This window comes from Ovis canadensis, chromosome 1, assembly GCF_042477335.2.
Source record: "Ovis canadensis isolate MfBH-ARS-UI-01 breed Bighorn chromosome 1, ARS-UI_OviCan_v2, whole genome shotgun sequence".
NCBI classification, from domain to species: Eukaryota; Metazoa; Chordata; class Mammalia; order Artiodactyla; family Bovidae; genus Ovis; species Ovis canadensis.
Genome location: NC_091245.1, coordinates 6,042,689 through 6,060,764, shown reverse-complemented (window position 1 = coordinate 6,060,764; position 18,076 = coordinate 6,042,689). Strand labels below are relative to the sequence as shown.

The following is an 18,076-nucleotide window of genomic DNA, read 5'->3' as shown; positions in this document are numbered from 1 at the left end:
ACGGTGCAGGAGGCGCCTGGGTAGGCAAGATCACCTGGAGAAGGAAATGGCAATCCACTCCAGCATTCTTGCCTGGAAAATCCCATGGACAGAGGAGCCTGGTGGGCTACAGTCCATGGGGTCACAAAGAGTCGGACAGGACTGAGCGACTACGCACCAAGGGTAGCTATCAAACCAGACTGTCCCGGAGCCGGCGTCCTGAGTGAAGACCGTGGCGGCTCGGTCACAGCCCCCTACGCCACCCCTCATCATGTCCACTCCCACCCCATGTGCTTCCTGTCTCCACTGCCCAGATAGAAGTCACCTGCCTCTTCTAAACCACGTGGACCGGGTGTCCTTTCAAAGCGTGGTTCTCGTCACTTGCCCACAAATAGTTTCGGTGGCCCCTGTTGTCTGAAGGACCCGGTCTACACACGTCACTCTTCTTTGCATACGGGATTCTTACCCCTGTGTTTCCATTTTCCCTTCCAAGTTGCTTCTCTGCCTCCCTCCTCTTGACGTCCCCACTCCATCCCCACTGGTGAGCCATCATTTCATTTGTTGACCCGGATGGGGAGCAGTGGTTGAAGGTCAGGTATGCATTGACCTTGGAAAGTAAGCGAAGCATCCTCTCTAGTGTTTCCAGAGGTGTCTGGAGGCCCGTGAAGCTGGCCCATCATCTTAGAACATGAGCTGACTGTCTTGCCAGCTGGCAGCAAGTGTGGTAGGATTTCCAGAGGTGTGTGGGCCAGGCACGGCTGTGGGTCCCTGTGGTTCACTAGTTGTCACCAGGCATCACACAGCCCAAGAGGCCTTCGAGGTAGCTCCTTCCGCACTCCCCACCTCCCTCTCTCTTTTTCCTTTTGCTGGTTTTTCTGGCATAGCTTCCTCTATACTTAAAACTTAGATTAGATGAAAACTCATCTAGGGGATGGGGATAGGATTACCAACAACACAGAATACCCCCCTTCAACGTTCATTAACTTTGAGAGTTGAGAAAAATTTCACTTCGAACTTTTTTTAAATTCCTAAGTCACAAATTCAGAACTACACGGATAATTTGGTAATTAATTTCTACTTAATTAACAGGATCGTTTAATGACCCCTCAAACTGTAATTTAAAACTGAGTTGAGACATTAGGAGACCTTTTATTTGTTACTGGAAAATTTACAACCCCTGGTGGTTTTCATTATTTGTTCAGAATTTGCCTGGTAAGCCCTCCAAGGTTCTAACAGAAGAGCCTTTCAATGCAAAGGCAGTCAATGTTACCTCTGGGTGGTAGCACCAAAGATAGAAATAAGACAATGGCATAAACTGCAGCTATGAAATTAAAAGACACTTGCTCCTTGGAAGGAAAGCTATGACCAACCTAGACAGCGTATTAAAAAGCAGAGACATCACTTTGCTGACAAAGGTCCATCTAGTCAAAACTATGGGATTTCCAGCGTTTACGTACAGATGTGAGAGTTGGACCATAAGGAAGACGGAGTGCCAGAGAATGAGTCTGCCACGGGCACACATGTGTCCCCCCGTCAGAAGACGAGTGGATGAGGAAGCCGTGGCGCATGCACAATGGGGCGTTACTCAGCTCTAAAAAAGGGATACACTGGAGTCAGCTCTAATGAGGTGCATGAAACTGGAGCCTGTTATGCAGAGTGAAGCAAGTCAGAAACACCAGTTCTGCATGTTAATGGATATATGTGGACTTTAGAAAGATGGCGACGCTGATCCTAGATGCAGAGCAGCAGAAGGGCTGCGTTCCTGCTGTCTTGTTCCTCCCCCACAAGCCCATCACTGTGTCGGCAGGTTTGGATTTGCTGTTTGTTGTCTATGCTCAGTCAGCCTTCCTTGTGCCTTGTCTGCTCACGTATCCTGTGACTTCACTTCTAAGTTTATTTTTGTCGTGAGCTCATGATCAGTGGTCTTTGTCTCAGGGAATTCTGAGGCCTGGATTAAGAGCACCTCTTCCCGAGATATTTCTGTTTTACTTCAGTCTGGCTCTTGCATGAAGGTGTGGTTCCCTGATGGCTCAGAGGGTGAAGCGTCTGCCTGCAAGGCGGGCGACCTGGGTTCGATCCCTGGGTCAGGAATATCCCCTGGAGAAGGAAATGGCACCCCACTCCAGTACTCTTGCCTGGAAAATCCCATGGACAGAGAAGCCTGGTGGGCTACAGTCCGTGGGGTCACAGAGAGTCGGACACAACTGAGCGACTCACTTTCCCTTTCAGTCTGGCTCTTGCATGAAGGTGTGGTTCAGACGAACTTCTGCACCACAAAACTGAGACAGAATCAGCCCCAAAACTCACATAAGTCTGGCCTGTTCTTATGAAGTCTGGGGAGTATCCCTGTAAGCAGGACCAAAGAATTGATGCTTTTCAACTGTGGTGCTGGAGAAGACTCTTGAGAGTCCCTTGGAATGCAAGTAAATCAAACCAGTCAATCCTAAAGAAAATCAACCCCAAATATTCATTGGAAGGACTGATGCTGAAGCTGAAGCTCCAGTACTTTGGCCACCTGATGCAAAGAGCTGACTCATTGGAAAAGACCCTGAAGCTGGGAAAGACTGAGGGCAAGAGGAGAAGGGGAAGGCAGAGGATGAAGTGGCTGGATGGCATCGCCGACTCGAAGGACAAGAATCTGAGCCAGCTCTGAGAAATGGTGAAGGACGGGGAAGCCTGGCATGCTGCACCCCATGGGGTCACAAAGAGGCAGACATGACTGAGCTACTGAACAACAACAGCAATGAACCCCCAACCTCAAACTGTGCTTTTGAAATATTTTTGCGGAGTAAAAATTAGAGTCTCACACTGATTTTTAAAACAATTTTTTAATTGAAGGATAATCTCACGCTAGTTGGTTTTTATAAGCGTGCCTGTTATAAACATTGAAACAGTCCCGTAAGAGATGTATCGTTCATACTTCAGTTCCCATCTAACATTGTTCACTCAGCGCTCTCACCCTTCCTGGTCTCCACAGCCTTGTCCAACTTTTCCCAGTAGCCGAAGACCGCCCCCTTGCTCAGGTTTGGCCGGGTTCATACTCGGTCTCCAGTCGCACCCGACGGCGGCTCCGGGATGTCGGTCAGCCATTCCTGCTCGTGCAGTGCTGTGCTGGGCTGCGGCCCCCGGCTCCCCCGGGCCCCGGACTCACCCGCTCCCCAGCGCAGCCCAAAAACGGGGGCCACACTGCTCCTACAGCAGTGTCCACACCGCGGGAGCTGACGTTGCTCACAGGGTGGTGGTGGGGGACATCCGAGAGCAGAGCCTTACCCACTTGGTTGAAGAGTTAAGTCTCCTGCACACTTGGGGAACTGGGGAAAGGCAGGTGAGGGGGTTGCCTGATGGAGAAGCCACTGTTCCCCTGGGACCTGGACAGGGAGCTGGTGGGGTTGTAGGATCTCGTAAGTAGAGTGAAGAATGGATGGGGCAAGAGGGGCCGCCCAGCCCAGTGTTTGAGCGGTTCTCAGTGCTCCTGTCTCCACTGGAACCTTGGAGCTCTGGTTGAGGTGCCAAGGACATTGCTCCCGGCTTGGAGCTCCGAGAGGTGAGAGACCAGGTCATACACCTGTCCCCTGCCTTCCCTTCCTTCTCTGGGCCCCAAGTTGGTGCTTCCAACATTCCTGTTAATTGATCGATTCCGGTAAATCATTCAAAGGAGAGAAGATATCTTGTGGATTACATTTGCTAACACTCACTGAACTATGCCAAAAATGTCATCATGGCTAATGAAATTTTAAAAAGCTTAAGTGCTTAACTGTGGTGTTGGAGAAGACTCTCGAGAATGCCTTGGACTGCAAGGAGATCCAACCAGTCTATCCCAAAGGAAATCAGTCCTGAGTGTTCATTGGAAGGACTGATGTTGAAGCTGAAACTCCAATCCTTTGGCCGACGAGCTGACTCATTTGAAAAGTCCCTGATGCTGGGAAAGATGGAGGGCAGGAGGAGAAGGGGACGACAGAGGATGAGATGGTTGGATGGCATCACCGACTCAATGGACATGAGTTTGGGTAGGCTCCGGGAGTTGGTGATGGACAGGGAGGCATGGCGTGCTGCAGTCCATGAGATCGCAAAGAGTCGGACACGACTGAGCTACTGAACTGAATTAGTGCTTCACTATGGATGTTGCAGACATCGGGTGGTGCCGTTCAAGGGGAGTGTTAGAGGCACCCCTGGCCAGGGACCTCGTCCAGTAAGTAGAGAGCTTGAGGCCAGGACCTGGTGTGAGTGATCACGTGTTGGTTGGGGAGGAGCAGTTCCTATGCCCAGACACTAGGGATTCAGGGCTGAGAACTAGAATTGCAACCTTCAGCATGGCCCTGACTGCTGTGCCCCTGTGTGTGTGTGTGTGTGTGCGTGTGTGTCTGTGTGTGTAAACATGCATTGGTGCTCAGTCAAGGCCCGGGTAAAACACTAACACCTGTGGGCATTTGGGGTGCAGGGTCCCCCTGGAGGAACCTCATGCTTAGAGAGGACAGCTTACCTAGGAGAGGTGACGCTCATGGTACGCATTCTGAGGAGGAGCTGACTGTGAGGTCTGGGCCGTGGTGCCCGCTTGTGTAGCGTGTTGTGGGAGGTGTGGTGGGTTCTGTCTGGCATGGCAGTGGCCGCGAGGCTGGAAGGTGGTCGCGTCGAGTTGGGATTGCCTCTTGTCCCCTCTGGGGTTCTGAGCCAATTAAGAGGTAAGATCCCCTAGGGTCAGATGATTCCTTGTTATGGGTAAAGCTGTACCAGGCAATAACGCTTATCTGGGTTTTCTTCTGTGAAAACCAGAACCAGACTGACTTGGTTCCAGCCAGCGGGGGAGCTCTCGCCTTGCCCCCAAGCTCCAAGCACACGGCTCCCGATTGCAGGGGTGGAGAAGGGACAGCCTGTCCCAAGCTGGCGGCCACTTCAGTCACTTAAGTGGGTCGGGCCTTCGCAGGAGGGCTTGGGAAGAGGTCAAAAGAGGTGGGGCTGTGGGTTCCTGGCTCAGTGGGAAGTAATAACGGGAGTGGAGAGCCCCCCGCTCCTCCACGTGGAAGAGCCCTGTTTTGCTGAGAACTTTCAGCTCTGACATCGGTGTGGTCACGGGGCGTGTCTTAGGCCTATTAGTGGAAGCGGGCAGGGGAGAGCCTCACGAGGCCGCCTGCAGCGTGTTCTGTGGGCGGCAGTAATGCTGGAGGCGGCAGTAATGCTGGAGACGGCAGTGATGGGGGACGGCCTTGGAGGCCGCCTGAGGAGTCGGCCACAGGTGGGTGGAGGTAGGGTCCAAGCAGTGGTCATGAAAATGAATTTATGAGAAATTCCGGTGGAAGAATCCATCTCTTCCGCCTCCTCTGTCCCTGCCCTGGCGTCGCAAGTGATGGTCCAGTTAGAGCTGGGAGATGGCGTGAGACCCAGGCTGGGCACGTGGACGTCAGGGTGCATCCAGAGCTGGGGGTGTGGAGTCAGTCGTTGGATCCACAGTCCCCAGAGCAGGAAGGACGCGGAGCAAGGCTGCGTGGATTCGGGAGCCCTTGGCCGGAAGAGAAAACGGCCGAAGAAGGAAGCCTCGAAGCACCCAACATCCATCAAAGGAGACTGCGCGAGAGGTTCTGCCAGAGAGGAGCCCTCGAGAGTCGGTGTCAGGGGAGGAGGAGCAGTCAGTGGTGCCCAGGGCTGCCCAGAGGTCAAGCAGGAGGTGACCAGGCCTCCAGCTGGTCACCAGCAACCTTGGCAATGGCAGGTTCCAACCAAGGGCACAGAGACGGAAGCCGGGTTGCGGTGGTCAGCACAAGGGAGGGGGCGTCAGGGAGAGTCTGTGCGGGCAGAAGGGTACACAGGCCTGTCCTGGGAGCGCCGGGGTCTGGCGGGGCGGTGTTGCGAGCACTCCTGGAGGCAGACAGGCTGCGTCTGCACCCCTGATCTGCCGATGGCTCCCCCGCCTCGTTTTCCCCATCTGCGACATGGGACTGTGAGGGTTAAATGGGTTAGTAGATAAGATGTTCAGGGCTTCCCTGGTGACCCAGCGGCAAAGAATCCTCCTGCCAATGCAGGAGACCCAGGTTCTGTCCCTGGGTCGGGAAGATCCCCTGGAGAAGGGAAATGGCCACCCACTCCAGTATTCTTGCCTGGAGAATCCCATGGACAGAGGAGCCTGGCAGGCTACAGTCCACGGGGCTGCAGAGTCAGAGATGATTTAGGGACTAAACAGCAGTGGACAGGATGCACGACCTCCTGGCCCGTTGTTCAGGTGTAAGGGTCAAAGGTGGTGGGGGAGGGAGAGAAGGGGGAGGGGGGAGGAGAGGAGGATGCCCCCCCCAGATCCTGGTGAGCGGTGGACCTGACTCCCTTGAGGGGACCAGACTCATTCTTTCTGCTCCTCCTTCAGTGCGAATGATTTGAGAACCAGGAGAAGCAGAAATTGGGCATTAGGCCAGGTTTTAACGAGGTCTTATTTGGGAGCTATCCGAGAGCCTTATTTTTACACACTAATTAAAGGGTGTCATTTATCATCTCTCCAACAGAAAATTCAAAATCTGTGGAGAAAGTAAGTGTATAACTCGCTTTTTCTGCTTGCTTCAGTTCTTGAATCGACTTCTTTTTAACTGAAGAAGGGAAATATATTTATGAAAGTTTAATCAAGGGCACAACTGAAAAATAAAGATCTCAAGGTCATCACGCAGGTGGAGAAGGGGCCACTGCCAGCCCCCAGTAAGCCACTCAGGCCTCTCCCAGGCCGTGAAAGTTGCTTCCTTATTTTTGAAGTTTCTAAAGTGAGATTATGGCTACATTTAAAGGGTATCTATCACCCAAATAAAACTTCAAAATTGTGGAGGGAATGATACTTATTCACTCATTTGTTTATATTTGAGTGTATTTAATATTTTTTCCCTTCCAGTTTTACTGAGCTGTAACTGACACACCATATAAGGTGCATGGTGCAGTGATTCAACTTGCATCATGAAACGATATCACAGTAAGTTTAGTGAACATCCACCATCTCATATAGATAAAAAATTAAAGAAATGGAAACATATCTTCCTTTGATGAGAGCTTCTTGAATTTACTCTGTTAATAACTTTCATCTGTAACAAGAGCAGTGTTGATTATGTTTATCACGTTGTGTATTAGTCCCTAGGAAGCGACTTTTCAGACAGAGCCAAGCACTACTGTCAGAATACCAGGTTAATGAAACTGGTTAGCGTCTGGTGCCGTGCTGCTGTGCATGCAGTCGCAGAGAGTCAGACACGGCTCAGCAACTGAACAGCAACACCACCTGGAAAAGGAGCAGACGTTTTCAGGGTCTGCCCTCGACAGCAGTTCAGACTTGGGCTTAGCTCCTGTGGCAGCTTTATATAAAAGCATGGCACCAAAACTGGCGAAACATCACAGCTTGATGATCAAGAGTCCAGATCCTTTTAAGTCAGCTCAAGTGACTGAGCTTCTGTTTTATTCATTCATTACATCATGAGAAACGCTGGACTGGACGAAACACAGGCTGGAGTCAAGATTGCCGGGAGAAATATCAATACCCTCAGATCTGCAGATGACACCACCCTTATGGCAGAAAGTGAAGAGGAGCTAAAAAGCCTCTTGATGAAAGTGAAAGAGGAGAGCGAAAAAGTTGGCTTAAAGCTCAACATTCAGAAAACGAAGATCATCGCATCCAGTCCCATCACTTCATGGGAAACAGATGGGGAAACAGTGTCAGACTTTATTTTTTTGGCTCCAAAATCACTGCAGATGGTGACTGCAGCCATGAAATTAAAAGACGCTTACTCCTTGGAAGAAAAGTTATGACCAACCTAGATAGTATATTCGAAAGCAGAGACATTATTTTGCCGACTAAGGTCCGTCTAGTCAAGGCTATGGTTTTTCCTGTGGTCATGTATGGATGTGAGAGTTGGACTGTGAAGAAGGCTGAGCGCCGAAGAATGGATGCTTTTGAACTGTGGTGTTGGAGAAGACTCTTGAGAATCCCTTGGACTGCAAGGAGATCCAACCAGTCCTTTCTGAAGGAGATCAACCTTGGGATTTCTTTGGAAGGAATGATGCTAAAGCTGAGACTCCAGTACTTTGGCCACCTCATGTGAAGAGTTGACTCACTGGAAAAGACTCTGATGCTGGGAGGAATTGGGGGCAGGAGGAGAAGGGGACGACCGAGGATGAGATGGCTGGATGGCATCACTGACTCGATGGACGTGAGTCTGAGTGAACTCCGGGAGATGGTGATGGACAGGGAGGCCTGGCGTGCTGCGATTCATGGGGTCACAAAGAGTTGGACATGACTGAGTGACTGAACTGAACTGAACTGCATGTATTTATATAAAATATGTAACATTCACTTGTGGAGTGATTAAATGCTGGCAAAAACTCAGTGATTCTAAAGATTGCCCAGCCAGTGTAATCTGAGGGGTAAGTAAGATTCATGTTTTAAGTCGACTGACCTTTAAATGTTCTGGACAGCAGGCGCAGTTGATGACTATAGTTACAGAACAGAGCCTCCCTGCTCTGGGACCCCACTTCCCTTGAGCTGCTACTGGGGAGAGCGCCTCATCCACGCACACGGCCCAGCCCAGCTCTGTGGCCACAGTGGGCAGGAGGCTTTTCACTGTGAAAAAGAAGGTGGCTCAGCCTTACAGAACAGTCACTGTGTCTCCTCGTCCTCCTTGAGTCAGACACTCCCATTGCCCCCGACGAAGTGTCCCCCCCTGTTATGGGTTATCCTGTATTTCTGATGCAGGATATGTATTTTAGTACCAAATATTTGTAACTCACTTCCTTGCTTCCATTTGTGGGTAGACATAAAAATAGTGGCGAAATAAATAGGATTAAAGTTCTAGTTAGGCTTAAAAGAATGCTGTGAGTTCTTAGAGGCTGTGACTTCATATTCTGTTATAAATGTGGCGAAGCAGTAATTCCATGGACAGAAGAACCTTAGTACTTAGCGTGTGGTTGATGCTTTGCACGGCCCTTTTGGTCCCCATGTGGGAGTCTTAATGAGTAAAGGTTCTCTCTGCCCGTGGACTTGCTCTTTCTAGCCTCCGTGTGGGGAGGAGAGAAAATTCTTTTCCATTCGGAGTGTCATAAAATGAGGATTTTAGTAATGTATTTGACTTGTTTTAGAAAGTTTCTCAACTCTCCCCCTTAGAGTATAGAACACTTACCGAGAATGTCTATAGAGTTGTCCAAATAGTCTTGCCCTGCTTAATTCTGACGTTCATGCTTTTCCATGAGACTGAAGATGCAATCCTGTATGGCCATCCAACTGCATAGTAGCTCTGAGGTCAGGAGGAGGATAGAAATGCATTAGAGTTGATTATCAAAATAAAAGAGGTTTTTACTTTTGTGTTTTTAATGGAAGTAGATTGGCAGTCGCCCTGACAACCGTGAATGTGAGTGATTTAACTTCGGGTCTCGGAATCTCAGCTCACCTATACAGCACTTGCTTTGCAGGTGCTGGAATCTGTTCTTGGGTTTTAGTTTCGAGTTCACATAATGATTTTTGAAATATTCTGATGTGCATCTTCAAAGACCCCAGATCAATACGCCAATGGCTTTGAAATGACAAAGTGTTGCGATATTCCTCTGTAATTTAAACATGATTAGCTGATGAAGGTTATGATCAATACACTATGGGAAGATAAATTAATTGATATCATCCTTTCAGGATGATAAGAGGCCTATCGGAGGTGGGATGTAACTAATGAGGCTGCTGTTTCATCTCTGTGAGCCATTTTTTATATATTGCATTTTCACTTAATCATATTTATACTATCATTCATTTACATGAAAGCCGTAAGCTGTGGACAAATCAGCTCCTTATTAACATTGTATTCATTTGGACAAGAAATGATCCGCGGCCACTGTGTGTGCTCCCGTGTCATAACCTGCTGCTGGGGACAGTGTGTGTTCCTTTGCATGGGTGTCTTTAAAAATAGCCACTCTCTGGGCAAAGACAAGGATTGAATATCACTGAACTTAATTACAGCTCGTCCCCAAAGACACACATCTATTCAAATAAAACCTGCAGTTACTCTCTTGTAGTGACACCTATTGGTGTAGGAAGAGTTTTCTAATCCTTGACTTCCTTTCCAATTAAATCTAGTATGCTTTATCAGCCAGCCTATTTGCCAGAAGTTATGACTGGTGGAATTTAGATTTGTATTGATTAAGATAAACTCTCAATGTGTGTAGCTGTATATTTAAATTAAAAAAAAAATCTTTGAGATAATTACATGTCCTTGAATATAATTCTATGCAGTCGCTTGTAGAGTTGAGAGTAATTCTTTAGGCTATGCAAAAAAAAAAAAAAAAGATAAATAAAATAGATTTTTTGGTTTCCAAAAGGATTTGGTTTAAATTCCCCTGTCTTATTTAGGATGATTTTTGCTGCAAGTAATTGGGGGGAAAAATCATTAGAATGATTTAAACAAGATAGATGTGTATTTTTTTGTGGCTTACCTATAAAGCTTCTGAGGCAGTCTGCACAGGGCTGGCAAGGGCTCATGTCCCATCAAGTGTGGCTTCCACCCCCCCAAGGTCACTGCCAGGGCTGCAGCCAACATATGTGCCTTGTATGCAGCCAGAAGGAAAAGGTCATGAGGAAGAAATAGGCCAAAGGCATCTCTCTTGAGGGTGCATCTGGGATGCTGCCGCGTGACCCTCCTGCTGACATCCTATTGGCCAGAACTTGGTCATGTGGCCACATGTAGCTGGGGGACAGGAGGATGGACCAGGGGAAGCCCCAGGGAGTGGTGTGCCTCTCCTGGTGGTCCTGTGCCCCACTGAAAGTCGGGAATTATGTTAACTGTAGGCCCAGGGGACAGTGGGTGATGGGGACGGACCTGGGCCTCTGCCATGTGCCCTGGGTTTGGAGAGCAGCCTCGCAGAGACCTCCTCTGTCTCCTTGCCCGCAGTTGCCCAGAAGATTGTTGCCACGAGGAAGAAGCAGCAGCTGTCCATAGGTCCCTGCAAGTCCCTCCCCAACTCGCCCAGCCACTCGTCCGTCTGCTCCGCACAGGTGTCCGCCGTGCACATCAGCCAGGTATGTCGGGCCCCTGGGAGGCTGGGCTGGAAGGCAGGCGCGAACCCGGGAGGACCCGCCTGCCAAAGAGGGTGCCCAGCCAGCTCCAAGGTGGATTTCCTGTTTGTTTCAACTTAGCAAATAACAGCGTGTCTGTAACTGACATAACCTTTCCTTCAGAAGCTGCTGGGGCCCGGTGGTTTTTATGGGAATCAATCTTTAATGCTCCGTCTCCACGCTGTCTCTGCTGTTGATTTAAATGACCCCGAGTTGGTCCTTGTTCTCGTCTGCTTGTAGGCTGAGCAGTTGTAGGTAAATCTTATTGGCTCATCCCACAATATGCTTCAAGATGGTAGCAGTTCTGGGTTAGAGTCCGCTTTTCCCTTATGCCCTATGGAAACTGGTAACTTTTTTTTTTTAAGTCTTTGTTGAATGTTACAATAATGCTTCCCCTGTTTTATATTTGGGGGGGGGGGGGCGGGGTGCGAGTTTTTTGCCATGTGTGTGCATGTCGGAACTTAGCTTCTCGAAGAAGGATTGAACCTACACCCCTGCACCGGACTTAAGCTCTGGACCGCCAGAGAAGTCCCACTAGTATCTTTCTATTGGAACATTTTGCTGTCTATTTGGAAGCAAATCATATATAAGTCACTTTGAGGAACCTAACCAAAATCCCAGAGAGGAACTGTTGGCTTATCCTTGCCTGCTGTCCTGTCTTCAGTTTACATTTCTCAGACAGGTATTATGTTGATAACTTTTTAAACAGATTTAGTGAGAAGGTTAGGCATCCTCTGTTTGGTTCCTTGAGGAGAAAGGAAGTGTGTTTACAGTAGGGCCCTACAAAGGTACTGTCAAGGTACCATCAAGGCTGTTAACGTCCCCACCACTGGCATCTGTAATTCTCTCTGAATTTTGAAGTATCTTCCAGATGCATCCACATTTCCAAGAGGTCATTTTCTTTTTTTAAAACTAATTTTTTTGGGGGGGAATATTTATTTACAGTGTTGCATTGGTTTCTGCTGTACAGCAGAGTGTCGTTTATACATGTATTGATACATATGTCCCTTCTCTCAGATTCTTTTTCCAGATAGGCCATTACAGAGTATTGAGTATTATTCCTTGTGCTAAGTAGCAGGTCCCTATTAGTCATCTTTTTTATATATAGTAGCGTGTATATGTCAATCCCAGTCTCCAGATTATCCCTCTAAGAGGTCATTTTCAAAATGTGAGTTCTGGTCCTCTGGGGCACAACTTTGCTCTTTGTGCCTCAAATCTGGCGCAGTGAAGGGACCATGGAAACCACTCAGTTCAACCAGTCCCTCCCTTTTTCAGAGGAAATAGAAAATAATTACATTTTCACTCTCAAGAAAATTTAAACGAAAGAGACTTCCCTGCCTTCAGTCCCTTTTCTTAGCTGAAATGACGCTGAGCTGATCGCTCTCTTCTAGAAGGACACCAAGCGTCCTTCATGCCGATGCCACCAGCCAGTGGGAGAGGCTGGCCCACCCGTGTGGCTGCACCTGCTGCGTGTGACTTGCTGGCCCGTGGGTTACGGTCCCACACAGGTGGTGAGTGAGGCTCCCGGAGCGGTCCCTAACACAGCCTTGGCTTCGGATCGTTGCAGACGAGTAACGGCGGCGGGAGCCTGAGCGACTACTCCTCCTCCGTGCCGTCCACGCCGAGCACCAGCCAGAAGGAGCTCCGCATCGACGTGCCGCCCGCGGCCAACACGCCCACGCCAGTCCGCAAGCAGTCCAAGCGCCGGTCCAACCTCTTCACTGTGAGTGTCCCCCAGGGCTCGGAGCGTGGGTCCCGAGAAGGTCACCGAGTGGTCCTCTGGCCTCCAGGTGGTCAGGGATGGGTGTCATGTCCGAACCAAATAAGCAGGAAGGGCGCTGAGTTCCGTGGGTGTCTCAGAATATTGTGGGAAGCCGAGGTGCAGGTGCTGAGCAAGCTGGGACGTGCTCAGTTGCAGGGAGTCAGAAACGAAGAGCCAGGGGTTTGGATAAAGGGGTCCCTGGTCCTGCGACTCTCTTGGTCTCCCGTTAGATACAGACTCTGCCAGGATTCCCCACGCATGTGCATCCAGCCCTCGAGATGAGATGTGTGAGCCCTGTAGGTGGACAAACCCCCTGCTCCTTAGGCTGCATCCCTGAGAACTTCCTCGGGGTCCGTAGAGGCTCATGGACACGAGCCTGTGCCCTTGAAATTTTCTTCAGAACCATTTGCAGGGCTCTGGTGGACATCAGCTCTCAGGGCTCAAGTTTATGAGCTTGGAATCTGTGAGTGGGAATCAAGCGTGTGTAGTTTTTTAAAAGCTCCCTGAGCGGTTGGGCTGTCCCGTTAACAGCAGAGGACACAAAGCCGCGGCCACCCTGTCCATTCCCTTAAACACAGCAGGCATTACCAATCAATGGTGGAGAAGGCTTTGCAGCTGAGCCCAGAACTCCAGACTCAGAACTCAGGGCACAGCTACTGCCATGCGTGGCTGGAGTCATTTGACTTGAGAAGAACACTTTCCCTCCTGGGACTAGGTCTGTGCATTATGAGTTATACAAGCTTTCAAACCAAGGCTTCTCATCCAGATGCTTTTGCTCTGCCAGAAATTTAGCAGTTTCTGGAGAAGGTCTGAGTTGTCTCAGCTCTGGGGGGTGGGGGTTGGGCGTGGTCATGCAGAGTTCTAGTCTGGGTGCCAGCCACAGAGGCGTTCAACATTCCACAGTGCGCAGGCCAGCTGCACAAAGAGGTTGTCTCCAGTGTCCAGTGTCTTGTCTTAGAAACGGAAATTTGACTTGTCTTAGAAAGTTGCTCAACTCTAGCATATAGCGTCAGGGTGCCCTGTTTCCAGCCGTGTGATTTTTCCTCTTGGTTGGTCTCTGGGTCGGGAAGATCCCCTGGAGAAGGGAATGGCAACCCACTCCAGTATTCTTGCCTGGAGAATCCCATGGACAGAGGAGCCTGGCAGGGGCTACAGTCCATGGGGTCGCGAAGTGTCTGACATGACTGAATGACTGACGCTTTTTCTTGATTGATTATTACTGACTTCAGTGCAAAGAAGTTCAGTATTTCCTGGCTCGAGCTAAAGGAGACTTCTACAGAGGTGGCCATGAGTCTGTTATCTGATCCACTGCCCTGATTTGGAGATGGCGGGGTTTTTTTGTTTGTTGTTTTGGTGGCACAGCATGTGGCATCTTAGTTCCCCGGACAGGGTTTAAACCTGCGCCCCCTGTATTGGAAGTGCGGAACCTTAATTACTGGACTGCCACAGAAGTCCCTAGAGATGGCGTTCTCCACGGTGGAGGAGGGCGCCAGGTACAGCGGATCCCCTGGCCCTCTCCACCATGTCCACGGCAGTTTCCCCATCAGATGGTCTTTGTTGCCAAGGTCTGCTGCCAACAGCCCACACTCCCTCCTCACAGCTATTCCCTTCCCTGGCTCCTTGCCCCATGCCGTGAGAGTTCTGGCAGGCGCTGCTGTTGGAGGGCCAGAGTGAGGATCAGACAGGCTCAGGCCCTGGCCTCCACTGCCTGGGGCTGTGTGACCTTGGGCAAGGAGCTCAACCTCTCTGAACCGGAAACAACAGTAGTTGCAGAGAGGTTGTTAGGAAGATTCCCTGTAGGGGCGACGAGTCCTTTGCTTTCATTTTTATCTCACCACCCCACTGTTATGGAGTGACACAAAAGTGACTGTAGATCGGGAGGGAGGTGCTTAGGTGTGTGCAAAATACAGGTACATACCTGATGTGCTTAAAGGCACCCACTGCAAGACGCTGTACTGTGGAATTTCTTCAGACACGCTGAGAATAGCAGCAGTCACCTAAACAGCACTCGTGGCTTATCCATCCACCTGTCACACGTGTGCACACCCAGGTGGGGGCTTCCAGGTGAGGTGGGGTCACCTCGGAGAACAGGCTGTGGATCGACCCAGGGCTCCATGGACCTGAGGAGGAGCCCGCTGCTGAAGGCGCAGAGAGGGCGGGTGGGCCGTGAGCGGGACACCGGCATAGCGGGGAGGAGGGGCCCTGGAACGTGGGTCAGGGCATCTTCTGTGTGTTTGCCACTTCTTCTAGGGCAAGGCGGGAGGATGGGATACCCAGGCTCATGACACCTCCTCAGCGTCACCTTTCTCAGTCATTGGTTTTGGTCTGTCTTCAAGGCAAGAGGCGAGAAGCTGGGAAGTCTCTTTGAAATGGGGCTGCTCCAGCACATTCCATCCCACACCTATGTGGGCACCTCTGGGGTCTAAAGGTGCTAGAAAGTAGTGTCCTGAGCCCTGCCCACTGGGTACCTGCCAAGGGGGACACATTTGAGGCAGGAAGAAGCAGATGAACAGTAACTCGGGTGATAAGCCTGCCCTTCCCTGCCACTGTCTGCACGGCCAGATTTGTTTTCCATCAGGCGTGGGTGTTGTCAGAGTCAACCTGGGTTCAAGAGGAGGTGGACGGGGATGGGGATGCTGCCTGCCCAGAGGAGAGCAAAGGGATGGGACCTCCGCCCACACAGCTGGAGCCGCGCGCACATGTATACACCGAGTCCAGGTGCCCAGACAGCGGCTAGCTGTCCACGCCGGGTGGGGCAGGGCCAGAACCAGTGCAGACCCATCCTTATGGTGACTGGAAATCCCCATTGATCATGTCGTAATTCCTGCAGCTGGTGATGGAGGCGAGGGCCTGCCTGTGAACCAGGGCGGGATCGAGGCTTGGTCTCTCCATGTTGGAAAGTGGCCTGAGAGTAAACCCTTTCAGAAGCTGAATCCATTGCACTGTGTCACTAGTGGGAACAGGAATTGGGGTCGTGAAGAAGCTACCTTCACGGCAGGTTTGCATCATGGCGTTGAAGGAGAAGACTGAAAACCTGCATCCTCATCACTGCCAGCTTTGACACCGAACAAAGCGCCGGCGCTGATGGCGATGGTGACGGGTGGGCGTTGCGCGCTGAAGACCTCAGAAGTGATAACTCCACTAGATGTCAGTGTCACCCAGGGAATGACAAGAGGCAAATTGATTTTGAAATCGTGGCCAACTAAGAAACTAGATTCTCCTTGTTACCGGTTTGCTCCGATTCTTAAATATGTAAAATGTCATAGCCTCCTCATCCCTGGCGATTGTTAGTAATCACTGGCTCCAATTAGCGAAAAGCGTATTTACTGAAAAATGTGTATTAGGAGGATGGAAGTGCCTTACATCGACCAGTCTTAGTGAGTGAAAACCCACTCAGGCTGGGACGGTAATGCCCAGATGAAGGAGCTTCATCTTCCTTACTTACGAAATCCTCCTAAAGAGGCCAGCATTAATTAAGTAGTACACACACCAGTCTGCAAACACCGTGCTTATAAATTTTATAAAGTGACCTGTAGTGTGCCACCCTGGGCTAACATTCTTCAGTCCCAGATGCTTCTGTCTGTATACGCACACATGCAAAAATAAGCCAAAATCTGAGCAAAAATAAATCACACACACACCTTTTACGAAAGACTATGAACTTGCAGATTTCTCCTCTAGTAGCAAGTTTTGTGTTCTGTTAGCAGTAGGAGCCATCAGTCACTAATAAAAAAGCTGAATGATATCGTATCTTGCTTATTTCTTTGAAAAAAAAATATTTCGAAAAAAATATTTAAAGGCTATATCCATCGAATTCCTGGTTCTGTAATATATGTTCTTAGGATGAGTAGTTTCATAGCCCTGATTTATTAACATGTGGTTCAAATATTTTACTAGGAAGTATTTTCAAACATACAGGAATTTAAAAACACATGCATGTACTCACCCTGCAGCTCATAGACTGCGCACATTTCCCTGCCACTGCTGCTGCTACTTATGCTAGAAATAACCCCGTCATAGATGAAGAGTGCACCTCCAGAATATCCATCCCCCTCCCCCCAACGCCCCCATCTGGGGATCGGCATCCCTTTGGATGCAGTGTCTGTTATCTGCGTCCACGGCTTAAACGCACTCCTCTACGTGTGTGCAAATTGTCTGGTGGACCATTTATAATCCTGATGGCACTTACATGCTTATTTCTCAAAGCTTGCCATATAATGCCGACACCCCAGAACAGAGCCAAGCATACCCAGTAACCAAAGATTGTGAAAAGCCATTACCCAGTTCATAGAGACTCTCTGTAAAAAATAAGGCAGCAGAATTGATAGTATAAATAGACCTGTTTGAATGGTATTTTGTCTTCTGCAGGGCAGGGAGCGAGGATCCTCTGACAGTGTGCCCCAGCAGTCTTGGACTCCCTCATCGGTTGGAGGCGGGAAGGCGGGTCTCGGTGTGATAGCGAGGGCGCTTGGCCGTGCTGCTCCTTGTTCTCAGGAGCAGGCCGCTGGTGGGGTGCCCCTCACAGCTTCCTTTATCACCGAGGGGCAGCTGAACGTGTCTCTGACGGAGGGGGTGATTAGGTTTATCCTGGCCTTCCTTTCTGCTGCGTTCGCTGTGTGCAGAGGCTCTGCGGTCGCTCTCTCGGCTCCCCGTGGCTTTCTGTGTTGGGTGTGATAAACTGCTGTTAGGGTTCTGGTGGTGTGCCAGGCGGGTGCCTTGCACACTCACTCCTGGACCCCCAGCAGCGGTACCCAGGGCCGCTCTGGATCTGACGCTTTCGCCGAGCCATTTGAGTGGCATTGTGAGGCTGTGCTGTGGGTGGTGTAGTCTCGGGGCTGGCAGAAGTAACAGGAGGCCTCCCTGGGAATCTGCGTGCTGCGGTATTTCATGTCCAACGGGTTTGGTTTAGTTTGGCTGTTGGATTTCCATTTTATGATATATATCACAGACTGCTATACCAAAAGTCACTGTAGGATGGAGAGACAGTAAACCCTTCTGCCTAACAAACTATCACCTCTCTGTCCATGAAGCTTTAGTTTGATGGTTCTCTCCACCCAAGTGTGAGAGTAATCGGGAATTTCTGCTACATTTTGGCGGGGAAGTTTCCCCTCAGTTTCCCCCTCATTCATCTCAGGGTATGTGATCAGAAGTGGAGTTTAGTTCCTGATCATGCTTCCTGTGGAATCTGGAATTCTCTGACGACAGAGTGGCTATGGAGACAGATGTGCTGCCTTGAGGAAGATGTTAATTTTTTTTTTAATGTTTGTTTTGTTAATTATTCTGATTAATAG

The 18,076-nt window shown here is 49.9% G+C and overlaps 1 protein-coding gene and 1 long non-coding RNA gene across 8 annotated transcripts in view; one reads left to right on the top strand and one right to left on the bottom strand.

The window, feature by feature from the left end:
- The window catches only part of AGAP1 (ArfGAP with GTPase domain, ankyrin repeat and PH domain 1), a 573,926-nt gene that overhangs the window by 270,741 nt on the left and 285,109 nt on the right, over positions 1–18,076 (top strand). For all 6 annotated transcript variants that reach the window (XM_069584757.1, XM_069584767.1, XM_069584775.1 and 3 more), the window contains exons 7-8: positions 10,860–10,987; positions 12,591–12,746. In XM_069584757.1, the coding sequence (XP_069440858.1) occupies positions 10,860–10,987; positions 12,591–12,746 (284 nt within the window). The remainder of the gene's footprint in view (positions 1–10,859; positions 10,988–12,590; positions 12,747–18,076) is intronic.
- On the bottom strand, positions 2,792–17,294 carry LOC138437456 (uncharacterized). 2 transcript variants are annotated; one of them, XR_011255970.1, is made up of 3 exons: positions 17,125–17,291; positions 9,108–9,221; positions 2,792–5,909 (listed from the first exon to the last, which is right to left on the bottom strand). It is a non-coding gene; the product is annotated as an uncharacterized lncRNA (long non-coding RNA). The 2 variants fall into 2 exon arrangements; XR_011255967.1 differs by lacking the exon at positions 2,792–5,909 and adding an exon at positions 6,797–8,193 and having other exon boundaries at positions 17,125–17,294.